Source organism: Apis mellifera, linkage group LG8 (genome assembly GCF_003254395.2).
Source record: "Apis mellifera strain DH4 linkage group LG8, Amel_HAv3.1, whole genome shotgun sequence".
Classification (NCBI taxonomy): domain Eukaryota; kingdom Metazoa; phylum Arthropoda; class Insecta; order Hymenoptera; family Apidae; genus Apis; species Apis mellifera.
This window is the reverse complement of record NC_037645.1, coordinates 12492164-12509607: the sequence shown is the minus strand read 5'-3', so window position 1 is coordinate 12509607 and position 17444 is coordinate 12492164. Positions and strand designations below refer to the sequence as shown.

General features: G+C 28.4%; 2 protein-coding genes and 1 non-coding gene across 6 annotated transcripts; 1 reads left to right on the top strand and 2 right to left on the bottom strand.

The window, feature by feature from the left end:
• Nucleotides 1–645: 645 nt before the first annotated feature.
• Nucleotides 646–737, bottom strand: Mir278 (microRNA 278). The gene has a single exon (NR_031519.1). It is a non-coding gene; the product is annotated as a microRNA 278 (primary transcript).
• Nucleotides 738–7764: 7027 nt separating this feature from the next.
• Nucleotides 7765–8962, top strand: LOC724786 (zinc finger HIT domain-containing protein 3). The gene is made up of 2 exons (XM_001120685.4): nt 7765–7964; nt 8529–8962. Exons 1-2 carry the CDS (start codon nt 7894–7896, stop codon nt 8863–8865), a joined length of 408 nt encoding a protein of 135 aa, XP_001120685.1. The 5' UTR covers nt 7765–7893; the 3' UTR covers nt 8866–8962.
• A 111-nt stretch (nt 8963–9073) lies between these two features.
• Nucleotides 9074–15570, bottom strand: LOC409814 (beta-glucuronidase). Of its 4 annotated transcripts, XM_026442263.1 has the most exons (12): nt 15277–15570; nt 14227–14361; nt 13301–13485; nt 12989–13087; nt 12433–12609; nt 11746–11978; nt 11185–11464; nt 10647–10921; nt 10276–10537; nt 9904–10092; nt 9609–9747; nt 9074–9529 (listed from the first exon to the last, which is right to left on the bottom strand). In XM_026442263.1, exons 3-12 carry the CDS (start codon nt 13466–13468, stop codon nt 9342–9344), a joined length of 2010 nt encoding a protein of 669 aa, XP_026298048.1. In that variant the 5' UTR covers nt 13469–13485; nt 14227–14361; nt 15277–15570; the 3' UTR covers nt 9074–9341. The 4 variants fall into 4 exon arrangements, with proteins under 4 accessions (XP_026298048.1, XP_026298049.1, XP_026298047.1 ...); XM_026442264.1 differs by lacking the exon at nt 14227–14361 and having other exon boundaries at nt 15273–15570; XM_026442262.1 differs by lacking the exon at nt 14227–14361.
• Nucleotides 15571–17444: the final 1874 nt, after the last annotated feature.

Genomic DNA, 17444 nt, shown 5'->3' with positions numbered 1-17444 from the left:
TATTGAGACGCACAATTGTTGAAAATCTATCGATGCATCATTTTCATTATTAAAAAAAAAAATAATAAATCCTTAACAACTTTGAATTGTTTAATTTTCAAAGATTAAATTTTGCAAATACGTTTAAGCTTTGAAGAACTTCGTTCCAAAGAATATTGAATATAAATTATAATCTTGAAATTGTTCGTATTTTTTTCTACATCATAAAAGTATATTATTTCATAAATTATTCTAAATTAGAAATAAAATTTTATGTGACATTTGAATAACTATTATTGTTCTTTTTTTTTTTTTTTTTTTAGCATTCGATTCATATCGATTTATACTCGAAGGATTAGAAAGATAGAGCCATCTTTTTGCCCACTGGTCGGTTGCTCTTCCAAATTGTTCGTAATCTATCTGCATTATCGATTGCGTCAAATCCAACTAATATACGTATGTATGTATATAATAAAGTACATAGACAAATATCTATTTATGACACGTAAATATAATTCTAATATCTATCAATTTATTTTCACACGAATGTCATTAATGACATGTACGTTGTATAAAATAATTTCGTGGAAAAATTTTTGACAAATCATCATCGATATTTTACATAAGATTTATCTGAAAGGATTATAACGTTATATCGGGATGTATTCCTCGAGTCTTGCAAACGGACGAAAGTCCCACCGACCTTATGAAATTAAATCACGGTCGATGAAGACCTCATCCGGACACACTACTCGTGATAAGTAGTCCATCTTGAAAATTTTCATCTTAATTTTCTTTTCTTCTAGATATCTGCGAATATTTAAAAAATTCTTTTTTGAGTTTTCAAGAAAAGAATTTCTCTCAATTTTTTTATATAGTTAGTATTTAATAATTTTGCAATTATTTCTGAGAGAGAATAAAAATAAATATGTTATTATTACGAGAAATAATTGAAGTTATTGAATTTCATTTTAAAAAATGAGTTAAAATTTAAGATATGTTAAATTATTTTCATTGAATTGTTTCTTAAAAAAGAATGTTATAAATAAAGATAAATTTACAGGATAAATAACATCCTGTAAAATTTATATCATTAAGCTATATTTATAAAATAATTTTAACAATAAAAATTTTTCAACATTCATGGAATATTATATTTTACAATGATACTAAAAATTTCTCAAATCATGAATACTAACTTTGATTATTTAATCAATTATTCTTTAATTATTTCAATTATTTCAACGTAACTTTTAATAGATATTGATTTTCTCTAGAACAAAATCTGCAAATTATTTATTTTTATTTTATTTTATTATAGACATATATTACATTCTTATAAACATATATGTTGGATTGTAAGTTAATAACCTTTCTTTACAATTGCGCATATTTATTATAAATTGTCCATTCAGTTCGATTCTAAATAAGATAAGCACCATTTCTCAAAATGGATTGTTTTTTAATACGCTTTCTATGTACGTGTATTTATATTTAAGAGATTATTTAACAAATATCTATTAATGAATATTATTTACCGTGTTTAATGTAAAAAAAAAAAAAACATTTAGCCTGGAAATTTCAAAATCGCTTTATTTGTTATTCTATTCCAATGTAATGTTGAATTAAAATGTTACTATGAAAAATTACCTACATATAGTTTCCTTCGTTTTTTCACTTCTATCCTCTATGCGAAAAGAAGCGTAGTTCACAATTCTCGGAATATTGTTCAGGTAGTCACGAGTGTAAATGTTACGTTATGACGTCATTCAAAGAATTTCTAATTCGAGAAAGACATAATTTAATTTCGAAAGTATCGGTTATCGATTCGAAAGATTTAGTAATAATAGTTCGATGGTAAATTTTCACAACACTGTTTAAAAATTTCCACGATTTTTATCCAATTACGTTTTACGAATTTTAAATTACTTACGTTTTTTTAATTATTTATATACAAATACTTTAGGATAACTTTATTTAAACGCGAATATCGAGCCTTGAATTTTAGCAAAATGCTCGAGCTTACGGTGTTGTTGTCGTCATCGCCATTCTCATTATCGTAACTTATGAATTCACGTGTTACGTAAATTCCAGCACGATTCGCGCATCTCTGGCCAATTAGCAAGCGTCATTTTTATCGTATCGCCACGGTTCACGAAAAAGTCATTGACAAAAATTAACCAACAGAAATTCATTTTTTCCTTACTTTCTAATTATCGATTGATTTTCAATATGTAACAAAAGGATAAATGACAAATGTTCAGGAACTCGTATATATTCGTATATATTCACGTTCAATCGGTGTTTATAAAACGATTTTCTTAAAAACGATTTCTTTTAAATCTTATAAAAAGAAAAACCTTGATCAATCGTCCAATATGAAATGAGAATATATATATTCATTTCTTTTATACAAGGATACTAACAACCTTTTCGAACAAAGGTATTTCAACTAATAACGGTATTATTGTCGCACGAAACATTTAACGAGCGTTTCTTTTTGCGAAACGTCAGCACGATGCGAAAGCAAATCGATTCACGTGACGTTACGCAACACTACGATTATGATAATTTTGAATTAAAGATTCGTAAGATAAAACAAAAATTTAATATATTTATTTCAATTCAATGAAAAATTCGCTTCGTTGTTCGTGCTCTCTTTCTCTCTCTCTCTCTCACACACACACTTCAAATATTTCATTTTTTAAATTCTAGTAAAAGATACATTAAACATTAAGTACAATGTAAATGAATTATTTTAATATTTCATTACGTAGAGTTTTTTATAAATTTAAAATAGAATTGTTACTTAATACTTTTAACAAACTATTAAAACTATTTATATAATTGTTTTTAACCACTTACAATTAATTTGATCTCTATTTCTTTCATTTTATTTATTTTTTAGTTCAAGTATCCTGTTTATACGTGTAGAATTGTTTAATCACTTTGCTCGAAAGAAACATAACCTATTTCAAACTAGTAACTTTCGTGTGTACGAGATGTACAACGAATTGAAGGATTTGAAAACCTTTTCAATATTTCATTCGATAACTAATACCAAGTCAAAGTAGATAAAAAAGAACGTTACTTTAGATAAAAAATGCAAATGAAACAACGATGCCGTTTTATACAATTCATACGCTCGATCCATTCCACTCGCGTGAAATATATATGCGATTCGAAAATCGTCTAAGGATCAGAAATGAGATATTTCAAAAATAAATAAGATTATTATTAACCACGTGTCATTTTAAAAAGATCTTTAAGAAGAAGTGAATCGAAATACACAATTAAAAAAGTAAAAAAATTGCACTGATATTGACTAATAACACGATAATAATATTATTGACACCGTATTATTGGGCGTTTTTTAAGAAGTCTTCGATTGTCCAATCTTTTTGCTTTATCGAGCGGATCGGTCTCGGAACTTTTCCTAGGAGCGGTTGCCTCGAGTTTCCGCGTTCCAGGATCGCACTCAATTCTACGGCAACAGGATGAGAGAATGCTCCGCATACCGACCGTGGCTGCATTCCAAAGTTATTCAACTGCTAACGCAGTTGTTTGTCCCCATTTTCGATTCAATCTTTTTCGCATTTCTTTCAAATTTCGAACAAATTTTATATATTCAGATTCAATACAACGATTTCCAACAAATTTGCTTTTCCGTGTAATCTGCGTGCAACTGTAATATCGACGAGTATATTTATTCGCCGTGAGAGAATAAGTGAAACAACAAAATTCGAACATCGATGCGGAAGATAAATTTTCTTCAATATCATTATTTCAACATACGTTATAAAGCATCCAATTAATTGTAAATGTATATTTTATCGAATAAATATTTCGATTTAGATGACTCGAATTTAAATTTAACCTTTGTCACTTTATTCTTATTTTTCGAATATTTTTTTCAATCTTTATACTTCACGTTTAAAAGAATTATTTTCCTAATGATATTATTATTAAATAATAAATCTCAATTGTTTTACGTGGAAATAAAAAAATTTACATTTTTTTTCATTCCAAGTTGACAAACGAAAGATCGATAACTTTGAAGGTATTTATTATTTCACTTCTCTTTTTCCTTATTACAAAATATCAAAAATTCAAAGATTCATCTGTGAAACGGATATAATCGACTTTCATAGCCCGGATACGGAAAGGATCGGAATAGAAAAGCTGAAGTAGAACGTGTCGACAAAAGCAGCTGACACAAATTTCGATTACGTTCGCAATCCTACGTGAGAATCCCTGTATATTGAAAAAAAAAAAAAAGAACGAAATCTCATGATGATCAAGAAGAGATCCGATGAATAGAAACAGCATCAATTTATACGAGGAAACAAACGTGCACGAGACGGTTTTAAATAACGTCAGCGTAAAAATTAGAATTACCTACCGAGTGACGTATACTTTATTGAAACAAGTGTTCTGCTAAATCTGGCGCGTCACGATAATAAGTCGAGTAAATTGGTGCGGACGTTTATACATATACTTCAAACACACGTGTTATAGGTAATATGTAATATTCCTACGAGTGAGAAACGAGGCTTTATCTTTATAATATATTCGTGTAAATTCGCGACAAAGAAATTGTCTTTCGGGGGGGAAAAATTGAATATAATCGGGAAGTGTGCAAAATTTGTTAAATATACTTATCTGAATAGCATATATCACAGAAGATTTAGTAGCCACGTGAGAGAATAAGATCCGATTAATGATGTGAACTGAAATTTTGTACACCTTTTTTGATTTGTCTAATTATTAAAACTAACAATTAGATATACAACTGTGTAACAAATGTACATATATATGTATATATATGTATATAGCTGAGTCGACTTGATCACGTGAAACGAAGATACGAACACAAAGGTAAGTAAATGAACGTAACCGCGTAAAATTGTTTTCGAACATGAATGCACTTGAAACCGGCAAGTGGGCCACTGTCATTCCCTTTGAACGATATACAAAGAGGAAGTCGCGAACGGATATAGTGTCTCCATCTCTGACACGAATAGCACGTTGACTGCGAAGTTGACGTTACGAAGTACTGGAAAGAACTGGCCAACCAGAAGCCAACGAAACAAGATTCCTGCTATTTCTTCCTCCTCTTGAGGCTGCCGTTGCCTTGTCTTACCTTGCTTTGCCCTGCCTTGTCTTGCCTCGCCTCACTTTGTCTGCTTTGCTTCGCCCCGTCTTGTCTTATCTTGCGTTGTCTTGCCTTGTTGTGCCCGCTAACGTCATCATACGCGATCATCGTCGTGGTTCGTCATCTAACTTTGTGCAACATCTGACGTCATTCGACCTGTCGAGTCGACAGGTCAAACAGCGTCACCAATGAGAACATTATCCATATTATAGCAATATTATCGAAAAATTTAGATATCGAACAAGCCAAAATTATCGTTAATTATGTTACAAATAATTATCATTTAAATATGATTTATAATAAGATTATTAAATATTTATGTTAGTTATATAATTATAAAGTTGGATACATAAAATTAATAAATATCGCGATGTCACGATGTTTATTTATTAAAAAAAAAAAAAAACTTACAATATATTTTCTATTGTGCATCTTCTTTTCTATAACATATATTCTTATTTTAATAGGAAATCAAAGTTTTGTAAAATGTTTGCAATTTTAAAATGTAAATAATATTAAAAATCATTTCTTACAACAACAATAAATTTGATAATGACAATTTAATAACATAGATCATTTTGTTATTCTAATTTAAAATATTACTTGTTACTATTTGAATATTTTGCATCTCAATATTTAGTGAAGTGAAAAATTATTTAATTTTTCATGCTTATGACATTCATTGAAATAAAACAGAAATAAATCAGATATAAAAAATGATTAGATTAATATCATACAAATCGTTGATATGATATTATATAATTATGAATATAAATCTGTACACCAGAATTAATTAAAAGATATATCAAGTTTTCAATTGCATATGAATTTTTTAATTTATATACAAGTTCAATGTATGTATATTCTTTGTTTAAAATTAAATTTAAAGCAATAGCGAAAAGATCGTTGTAGAAAGCATTTAAGTATTCTAAAAAAAATAATAAAACGTCTAAAAAAAACGAATAATGACAGTAGTATTGATGTTAGATATAATAAGAAAGAAAATAATATTAGAAAAAGGATTCGCAAATTTACAATAATATAAACGATAAAAGAATGATGACATAGGAAAATATTTGCAAACATGTGGTGATCGAAAAATAGAATTGTATACGGGATTCGTTATCGATCCGATTCTGTCCGGTTATCCGACTATTCGACTGCCGGAGCATTCGTATCTCGTATCAAGATGTGTCACGGTTGGTCATGGTATTCCGGTCGACGTTGGTAGCACTGCTAGGTCGGTTAACCTGGCCCAGAAACTAAGCCGGAACTGTTCGAGGAATCAATGACCTTGGCACGAGTAATGCCAGGACATGCGATCGTTTGCGAGGAAGAAAGTCCATTCGCATTTGTTGTGCTATGGAGCGGAGTCAAAAATTTCACACTCGTAACTAGGACTTTTCATTCGAAACATGAAACGATATGAAAGTGGAGAGATTGAGATGAAATACAGTGATAAAATTTAAAGTACGTATTCAAAGTTGATATAATGTTTGAATGTTTGATTAATTTTGTTATGCGTTATATGATTAATTCTCTCGAAACAATTTAAGCAAGGAAAAAGAAAAAATTAAGAAATTTTTTTTTTACAAATTCTTTATACTTCTTATAAAATTATATGTATGTAAAAATGAAAAGACAAATTAATAAAAAAACTTGTAAATAAACAAACGATTCTTATTGTTCTTATTATTTCAATGAAATAAAAATATTGTAAGATAAAGAAACGAAATTTATTCTATCGGATTATTAATATTAATCTTATATTTCATATTTGTTTGATATGCATATAATTTATATAATAAGAATATTTTATGTTATAACACAATTATATGTTTTAAAATCAAGCTATTTAGATGCTAAAGAAATTGTTCACTTGTAACGATGCTGTAAATATTAATATCGCGTTCAAATTCTATCTCAATTTTTCTTCGTGAAAATAGTTACGAATCGTGATAAGAATTTTAATTTTATTTGACATCTAAAAAATACTAAGTAACAAAAAGATGGTAAATATACAAAACTACAAAAACGAATTTAATTCTTTGAAAATTAAGAAATTATTTATTCCGTATTTTAATATTCTATTTGTTATAAATTTTATAATGTTTTAGAATAAATATTTAACGTTTTTAAATATATTGAATTATATGTTATATGATTTTTATTTTATTTTATAAATTTGTGATAGATATATTTTAAATTATTTTCTTCTTTTAACCACGATTAAATTTCTTTTAAATGAATTAAATTAAATTAAATTTTTTTAAATAAATTAATAATAAATAAATGCTTTTTTTTTATAAATCTTAATTTTATTCAACATTATATGTTTTATTTTAATAAAACATATATTTCCGATTAATATCAATTTAAATTGAAACAATTTTTTTAGCAATTTATAGGAAAAATTTATTAAATAAGATAAACGATAATAATAAATATTTCATACTAATTTTTATGACAAAATTCGCATAGAAATAATATTTCGCTGATGAAAATTGAAAAAGATTGATATTTATAATCCACATATCTAATTGTCGCTTACTGTTTTATAATATATTTTTTATTCAAAATAACACACGCTTTTCCTTAAGGATAAATATCATGTGATCAAACATAACCAAAAGTTATGTAGTTATGTAGTTATGTGATCAAATATAAACAGTATAGAATAAGAATAAGAATTATATATAAAATCAGCAATAAAAAATTAATTTTATTTATTGAAATAATTATTCATAACGTGGATTATTATGGCAAAAATTTGTTGCATTTGTGAAAAAACAGAATGTTTATATAAGTGTCCTGTGTGTAAAGAACCGTAGTAAGTATATTTAGAGGTTATCTTTATAATTGTCACATTTAAAGATTTGAGTTATAAATTTTAACAGTATGAATAATTATATTGAAATGTTGTGTGAAATTGGAATTAAATAATTTTTATCAATAATATATCATATAACTAACTATTATATAATTTAAAAACATAACATGGTACAATTTAATCATATGATACATAAACATCAATAATCTGTTATGAATACTATTAAATTTTTTAATTATTTATTTTATTTATCCATTTTAATGTTTTTTCAAATCAGTTTATTAATGCAATATATACAATTTATATTATAATTATATTAAAATACTAAATATAATAAAATATTAAATGTTATATATGTATATGTTTGTTTGTCTAATTAATTCATATAAATTGCAATAATTCAATATTAAAGCAATATTATAAAAATATAAAAATAAAATTATAATATTATAATAATAAATTCTTTTAATTAAGCATTAAAATTATTAAGATGCTATAGAAATAGAAAAATAATGAAATACAATTTTTTAACATTATTTTATTAATTATTATTATGTGTATTAGTTGTTCCGTAGGTTGCTGTAAGAAACATAAAGAAAATAATTGTCAACCATTCCAAATTCAGGAAAATAAAGTTACAGAAGATATAAAAGATAACGAAAACGAATATGAATTTCCAACAGAGGATACAGTTTCAGTTGAAAAATTGAAACAGTTGCGTCATAGTAAAGAATTAATAGAATGTTTAAAAAACCCACACGTTAGAAATATAATGCGTAATATTTTAAATGATAAGAATCCAACAAAAGCCATTGCTTTAGCTATGACTGAACCAATATTTGTAGAAATGGCAGATGCATGTTTGAAAGTTGTTGAACCTCAAATTAGTGACGATGAATAACGTTGATGTATATAGATCTATGTTATATTAGATTAAATGTTATTATATATACATAAATCATATGATAAATGTATGTATATAAATATGTATACACATATATAATGAAATATTTATCTTTTTTTCATTTTATTTATAAGTTATAATATAATTTTTTTAATTTAATTGGTCAAATTTTAAGATTGTTATAAAAACAAACAAAACAAAGATGAAATTTTTTTTATAAAAATTTTTTATCAAAAATTTAACAGGTATAATAATTTCTACAGATATAAAAATACATTGATAACAATTTATACACATCTTGGTATCGACGTTAAAAAAATGGCAATATTTTCATAAAAATAAAGATTGCATATTAAAAGATAAAAAAGAACAAACATACAATTTTTTTACAATATTAATCTATAAAGAAGTAACAATAAATTTTTCTCGAAAAAATGGTTGAAACAAAAGTAGTAAAATATTAATACAATATTTTAGTATAATTTTTTTGAATGAGAAGAATAATGAAGAGAAATATAATCTTCAAAATCCGTTGGTATTTCTGTACCATCCAATTCTTTTTGAAGAGAAAAATATCTTTTTCGAAGATGATAAGCCGCCATTTTTGGTTGTCTATCTCTTGTGAATACACCTTTTTTATTACCACCTACTCTGATATATGCTATAAATATAAATTATTAATATAATCATTGCACTCGATCATTTTTATTTTGTCGAAATTTATAATTTTTGTTGCTTACTTTGAGCTGTTCGAAAATCAGCAAAATTCCAAATAAATTCACCAATAAAAAATCCCTCATTTCTTAATTGATCGAATGCTATAAAATGTTTAGATAATACATTTTTCTGATATTCTTCGCTCCATATATATTCAGGCAGCTAAAAGTATTTTTCGATAAATAAAAATTTCAGTTTACACGTGTCACTTTCGATGTACAATTTAACTCGTATAAATTTATAACTTATAATATATAAAATTCAATTCTTCTTCATTTTATTATATTTACTTATCTATATAATTACACGATGGCTTACTTCGTGTAATCCAGGCATAGTATCGGCTCCATACTCGGTCATAAGAACAGGCTTGTTATATTTTCTATGCCATGCTTCAGCTTCGGCTATAACTCGATTTGTTATTGAATCGAGACGGCCTGGATTATGGTACCAAGCGTTATAACGATTAAAACTAATTATATCGATATATTCACCAGCTTTATCTTCCTACAAAATAATACAATTTTTGTTAGAAAATTGTTTTCGATCGAATTGAGAAATGATCACTTTTCGATACAATCGTTGATTTTAACTACTAATTAACAAAATAATATCGTTATTTCGTTTTTAATGTGAAAGAAGGTAGGAATAATTTATACAGCATATAAACGATTCATTTACGCAACTAACCTGAACTGTTCGAGACATGGCAATGGTAATTGGCCTGGTAGGATCGAGCGCTTTCGTATGATGAGCAACCTGTTTAAAATATTCGCCAGCTTCTGAAAGTTGCGTCCTTGGTTCATTAGCGATTGACCACATGATTACCGAAGGCCGATTCTTATCTCTCCTTATAAGCTCTGATAATGAATCTTTATGACGCGAAAGAAGCATCGGTGAAAAATTCTCGGTATCCACCGAAGGACATTCGTCGATAATGAGAAAACCTAACCTTTGAAAAAGAGAGTGAGATACGTGTTAATTGGAAGATCGAATTAACAAGTGTAATTTATTTCAATCTTTAACGATACATCAAGATCGATGAAATGTGTAATCTTTACCGATCCGCCAAATCGAGTACTTCCTCGCTGTAAGGATAATGACTAGTTCTATAAGCGTTAGCGCCGATCCATTGAAGCAACTCGTAGTCCCTGGCAACGGTTACTAAATCCAGGCCCCGTCCTCTTAGTATCGAGTCCTCGTGTTTACCGAATCCTCGCATGTACACAGGTTTATCGTTAAGTAACAAACTCGTATTTGTCCACGCCAATGTCCTGATACCAATTGGAAGTCTGTAGATGTCCACTATAGTTCCATTTACCACCGATAATGTAACCTTGTGGAATTATAACATTATGTAGTTCATTACGATTGTTACCGATCGAGACGGTAACGTTTTTATCATGTGAAAAAGAAAAGAATCAGGGATATTATATAGGGATATTTCAGAGAACGGTCGAGACGGATAATTGTCTTGATATTGAAATAAAAATATTTTCCCGAAGCAACCACGTATCTTTTTTTTTTTTTTTTTTTTTTTTCTCAAATTGATTCTCGATTGGAAAAAAATGAAAGAGAAAATAGAAAGATACTACGTACCTTTAACGTGTAAAGATATCCAGGATTAGAATTCATACCCCTAGGCCACCAAAGGTTAGGAAATGGTACTTTCAGAGTGCCGGAAAATCCGTAAATAGGCTCTTGCACGGCTAAATTATCATTGGCATCGAGTAAGCTCACTCTGCATATAGGGATTTCATGCTCGTACAAACCTGCCGGCTCAATTATATACTTTACGATACCGACATCACCGATCAGTCCCGTTCTTACGCTTATATCTTCGATATAGACGCGTGGTTTCGTATACAACAAAACAGGCCTGAAATTTAAAAAAGTTACGTTAACATTCTTATCTTATCTAATATCTCGTCGCGTGAAAGCTGGTGAGGTCACTCGTGTATCCTCTTCATTGTGAGTAAATTATTCCATTATTTCATGCGACTTCTTTTGTCCCCCTTTTTTTTTTTTTTTTTTTTTTTAATAACATTGTTAAATAACTTACACGGATCAATCAGTGATTTGAATATTATATAAAAATTCGTGATATTCGTGTCGATGATGTGAAAAAAAAAAAAAAAAGAAAAATGTGAATATTCTCACCTGTGTATGCCAGCATAGTTGAAAAAGTCAAAAGTGTAAGTTTGCAAGTGTATCGTTCCATTATCGACAACAGTTTCGATAATTTTTCCTTGCGGGACACTGGTTTGAAGCAAAGTATTATCAACTGCAACTGTTATGCGATTTTTACCGCCGTAAATCAAATACGAAGATATCTCGGCTTCGAATGGAAGATGACCGATTTCATGGTTAGTTACAAAGTCATTGTTTATCCACTATAACGTGAAAGGAAGTACTTATGTGTAAAGAGAGGCAACATTTAAACGATTTTAATTTTCTTCTTTCTAATATTTCTTTGAAATGCTTTGATATTGATATTGCTAGTTAATCGATCTAAACTTTCAAAGATTTTATTTACTTGCACATTCGAAGAATCATTCGACGACAAATAATGGAAGTAAACGAAAGTGTTAATTGCCAACCTCGATGATGAAATTTACGAGGAAATGTATCCATATATCACTATAATGCTTTATCTCTGTGCGAAAAACCCTGCTTTCAAAATTCAATGGTAATTTAATTTTTTTTTTTTTTTTTGAAAATTTTAATAATATTTTACGATATATATATATATATTTGAACATGCATATTAATAATTGCTAAAAAAAAATCACGACGAAAGAGAAATGATTGGAAAGACAAGATATTTATCGAATATAAAATAATTACCACTTGCGCGAGGTAATGCACGGAGCCGAATCTGACAAATACTCTTTGTTCCCGCCAGGAGGAAGGCACGAAGAAGGTTCGTTGATACCAAACAGCGCCCAAGTGATCCCTCAATTCGCTAGATGTCGTGATATCGTTATACGACGAGGGAACAGGCATCTGCATCACTTTTCCTACCTACAAGTGAAGCCCGCTAGTGAATCATTGTTGACAACGTGCGATTCGACGAAAATTAATATTTACGAAGCTTTAAGTTCAATAATTCTTCGCGCAACAAAGGAGGACAAGTTTGATAAGTGGGACAGTGTTATCACTTATATTACACTTTAAAATTCATTCTCGTGTCGTAAAGCGAAATTACGCGATTCGATCTACGATTGAAGTGGTTACAATTTTCTTTTAACCCGTTTACGTTACAATTTTGAGGTTATATTAATATCGCCATTTTAATGTGAATTAAAATTGTGTATTATTCAAATCGATAAAAAGAATTTGAGGTTATATGCATCTTCACTAGCAATAAGTGTCGAAATTAATAGGATCAATTTTACAATACCTTTGATAATTCATCTGCAAACCATGCTTCTTTATAACCTTTAAGCGTGTCTCCCGACGGAGAAGTGACAAAGTCCCACATACCGTCCAATGATCTCACCTTAATTTATTAAAAAGTTAATTTATTAATTTGACAATTTTTAAATTTTATTATTATTTTTCTGATCAATTTCACATTCCTTATTCCTTTAGTGACAAAATTTAATTTTGAAACGAGAATCTTTTTTTATTTAACGTTTCGTTTGAACGATTAAGATTATTTTATAAAAAAAAGGCTCGTGACGAGGAACACAATTTGAAAAGGAAAGATTACTTCTCTCGATTCACTTTCTCGTGGATAAAGCATTCCAGGGAGAGGCGATGGCGCTTCTTCCTGGGGTAAAGGCGAGTATTCTATATTCGGTGTTTCAGGATAGTCGAATTCTGGGCCCAATTCCCCGGCCAACACCGCGCTAATTGAAAGGAAAAGTAAACACCACATTTTTCGTGCTAATTATTCTGAAATCAAAGAGAAGAAATTTTTAATTTTTAAAAATTAATTAGCATAGTATTAAGAATATTTTCGTGATTATTTATTATTGAATGTCAAAAAACTTTTTAAATTTAAATTTAAAATTTAATCCATTTTAATTTTTCCTCTTACTATTTGTTTATATATTAAAAGTAGCCAACGAGATCACGAGTACATCGATAATGAATTATTGAAACGCGTTATTAATCAATATTTAATAATGCTTGTAACAATAAAAATTCCTGTAATTCCTGTGTTCACCATACAAGATAAAAAAAGATAAAACTTATATTCAGCAATTATATTCAGAGTGTTAAAGAAAATTATTTTATTAAATGATAACAAAATAACTTGATCTCCATCGGCGTAAAAAGTATAGTGACAGAAGAAATGAGCGACACGAGGAAGAGAAGCATTTTCAAGTTGTTATTTATAATCCATGAAAAGATTGTAAAATTGGTTACGTGTCGTAACGAGATATTATAATGAGATATAACGAGGAAAATACGAAGGTAAAAACTTGCAAGAGGATAAACTACTCGTCGTTAATTAATCGAATGAAAAGATTTCGTATTCTTTTAATCTCGATCGATATTCGATTGATTTTATTTACATCGAAGATAAGATTATTTCAAATCGTTTCTCGAACAATTGGTGGAATTTGAATTTGATCTAACACGCGAATGAATCGTTAACCTAATATAAAAATAGGTGTAACTGGTGTGTACCGTGTAGGGTTCTCGTTCATAGCAATATCGGCTTCCTGGCACGGTGCCCTCCTACGAGAGCAGACTTCCCTTCCCAAAGCGTCAAATCGTTTCCTCGTGTACACCACATGTACAGCATCGGTGCTGTCCCTAATTCTTCGAATAGACATTACGAGAATTTAACGATTACTGTTATCTGTTATACGATGGTACGAATGATATTTTCGCACGTACCACCATACACCTATGATTGAATATTTGCTAATTTCCATCCTATATTTAGGTTAAGGATTTTACCTTACCTTCGCTATATCACGTAAACAAATAAAATATCACTTCGAATAATATTAATTATTTCACAAAGTTATTTCCATGAGAAAACGATTTTATCAAAATTTTTTACAATTTGTAATTTTCGTTTCTTCTTTCCTTCAAATTAAACACAATACTCAATGAGATTTCATTATTTTTCTATGATATTACTGATAAGATGTATGATATATTGATATTTCTAATATTTTAAGATCAAAGATATTATTTATTCAATTAGAAAAATATATATTGATATAATGTTAATTAAATTTAAGATAAATGATAAAAACAATTATATAAAAAAATAAAATTCTTCTATTACGATTAATCATTTTATCTCATAATTTTTCTCATTAATGGATAATTGGAAGAATAATTTTTCAAATTTGATTTTGTATTTGTAACGAAACGGAGAAATAATCGGAAAAGAAATAATTACTTCTCTTCGTTGAAGCTCGCACAAAAATTTACAACTTATCGACTTATTGGATCCAGAACAAAAGAAGCACGTGCTTGTGAAAGAACGTGTGACATCGTTACATGCCAAACAGTTTGTTCTTTTATTCGAAGCTAACAGGTACGTATAGGTACTTAACCTTATTATTGAATCGTTTTCTCTCACGGTTAATTTTCAACATTTGACGTTAACGTGTTACAAATATTTCGAGGATTTCGATTTCTCTTCGAGCGAGGGAAAAAGAGTTTAAGAGATATTCCACGCGAATTTCGAGTTGGAATATTCATGGATTCACCACTCACCGTTCGCTGTCGTCGATTAGATTAAAAATCTGATGATTTTCGGACCGAATTTTCGCATCACAGGCACGTAAAAATTGGTGAAATCGATTGTTAATTGTCCAACGGTCGAAAAGAGGAGAAATTACGGTGTGTTTTGGGACACGGTTAATTCAGCATTGCGACGTCGCCGTGTCGTTTTAATTCGACACGTTCTCTACCGTCGAGTCGAGATCTTGCACGCCACTAGACCAGAGATTCGGTTATGTTGTGTTGTTATACCTATCCCATCGGACTACACTGTGCTTCGCTAACCGACTGGTCTGCTTTTATATATCGGGTGTCCCTGATCAATCGGCGGGGACATTGTGTTTATAGTAGGATATTCCTGTAAACGCGTAATTTGTGTTTAATGCAAAATTTAATCGTAAACATCGAAATTTGAATTATTTGAATTTTTTTCTTTTTTTTTTTTTTTTTTTTACTCTCTATTTTCTTACATTTTAAAAATTAATATTTTTATTGCTTCAATAGAAAATTTTATCGCGACAATTCGTAAATAATCATTTCGACGATACATTTTAAAGTGTTGCGAATAAATAGAAAATCGCAATTATTTACATAGATATATTTCAACTTTAACTCAACATATAATCGTTCATTAGCGGTGAAGTAACAGCACGATTTTGTTTCGACAAAAGCTAGCAGATATCTTAATTTAAATGTCTTAAGATTTCTGACTAAACCTTAAATTAATATTTTGTCTTACAACAGAAAATAATTCGTTGACAATTGTTTTAAAGTGAATTTCTTATTCAATACTTGTCTTATCTTTGCTACTGCCTTTAAGATTGCGTTATTCCGATAACACTGTTTCAATTTTTATCATTGCGTATTTTACTTGACGCCAGATAATAAAGTTTTTCTTTAAAAAAGTAAACTAAACGTCCTATTTAAGCTTTTTCTATTTACTGCATATGCATCGTTCTGTAAAAGAAAAAAAAAAAAAAAGAAAAAAAAAATCGTTTAAGAAGATGAAAAGGTATATTTATTAAGAGGAGAAGGAGAAATTAGTTATATTTTCAAAAATGCGTGATTGCAAGTATTATGCATTAAGTATTTAATATCAATATCATTTTGTTTCATCTGTACGTTTGAATACGTTCTTCAAAGCGTGTAAGTGCGTAACTGGTAATTTTGATCTGTCGTGTTACGCCTCCAGCGGTATATTGATGGTAGGGTATAATTTTGTGTAAAATAAAAGACAGTCAGTTTATTGTTAATGTTCTTTACTGCGGAGAAATCTTGAATATTACTTGTTTGTATAATTATTCACCGCTATAATCTTAAGTGGTTCTGAAAATTATATTTATTTGATTATTCTCGTTCTATTTTGATATTTTGATCTGTTATCTATTAAAAATTATAGATCTCTGTCAATCGTTAGAGACAATTAACTATACAAATATGCAAATTGCTAAATTATTTTATTAAAAATAAATCAAATTAAATAAAAAAATTTTTAACTGTTACATTAAAAGGATTATGAATAATTCATGAATTTCTAAATTAAAAATTATGTTTGTATTTTTTATTACAATGTAATGAAAATAATATGAATTTGAAAGATTTTTTTTTTAATTTAAATTTAAATATAATGCTATTAGTTAATGCTAAATCTATTTATACATATTATTAAACATTATTATTATAAACATTGTAAATGTTAATACGTATCTATATAAAAAATTCGTATATGACAATTTAAGGTTTTTAACGTTAAGATTTTTAAGATTTTTAATCAAGAAAACAACAAAATTAATCATTAGAATTGCATCTTTCGTGCATATAATTTTGCAGAGTAAGTAGAGCAAATAACGAGGAAAGAACAAAAATAAACAAAAAATTGTGAAATCAACGCCATCTTTAGAGTGCCGCAAATTAAACAAAGAAAGGATAAAAAATATTAGAAATAGAGATAAAGATAGAGTAATTGAGAAGAATAGTGTCATCTTTGGAGTGTCAAAGAAATGTTTGCCTCTTAAAGGCAAGATAGAGTAAGAATTGATGCCATCTCTTAAGCAGTTTTAAAGATGATTCTTCGAAGAAATATCTTTTAGACCAGATGGCGCTAGTAGCCAATTCTTATTCTATTTATATCCTTTCTTTATGTGTTTAATTTGCGACATTTC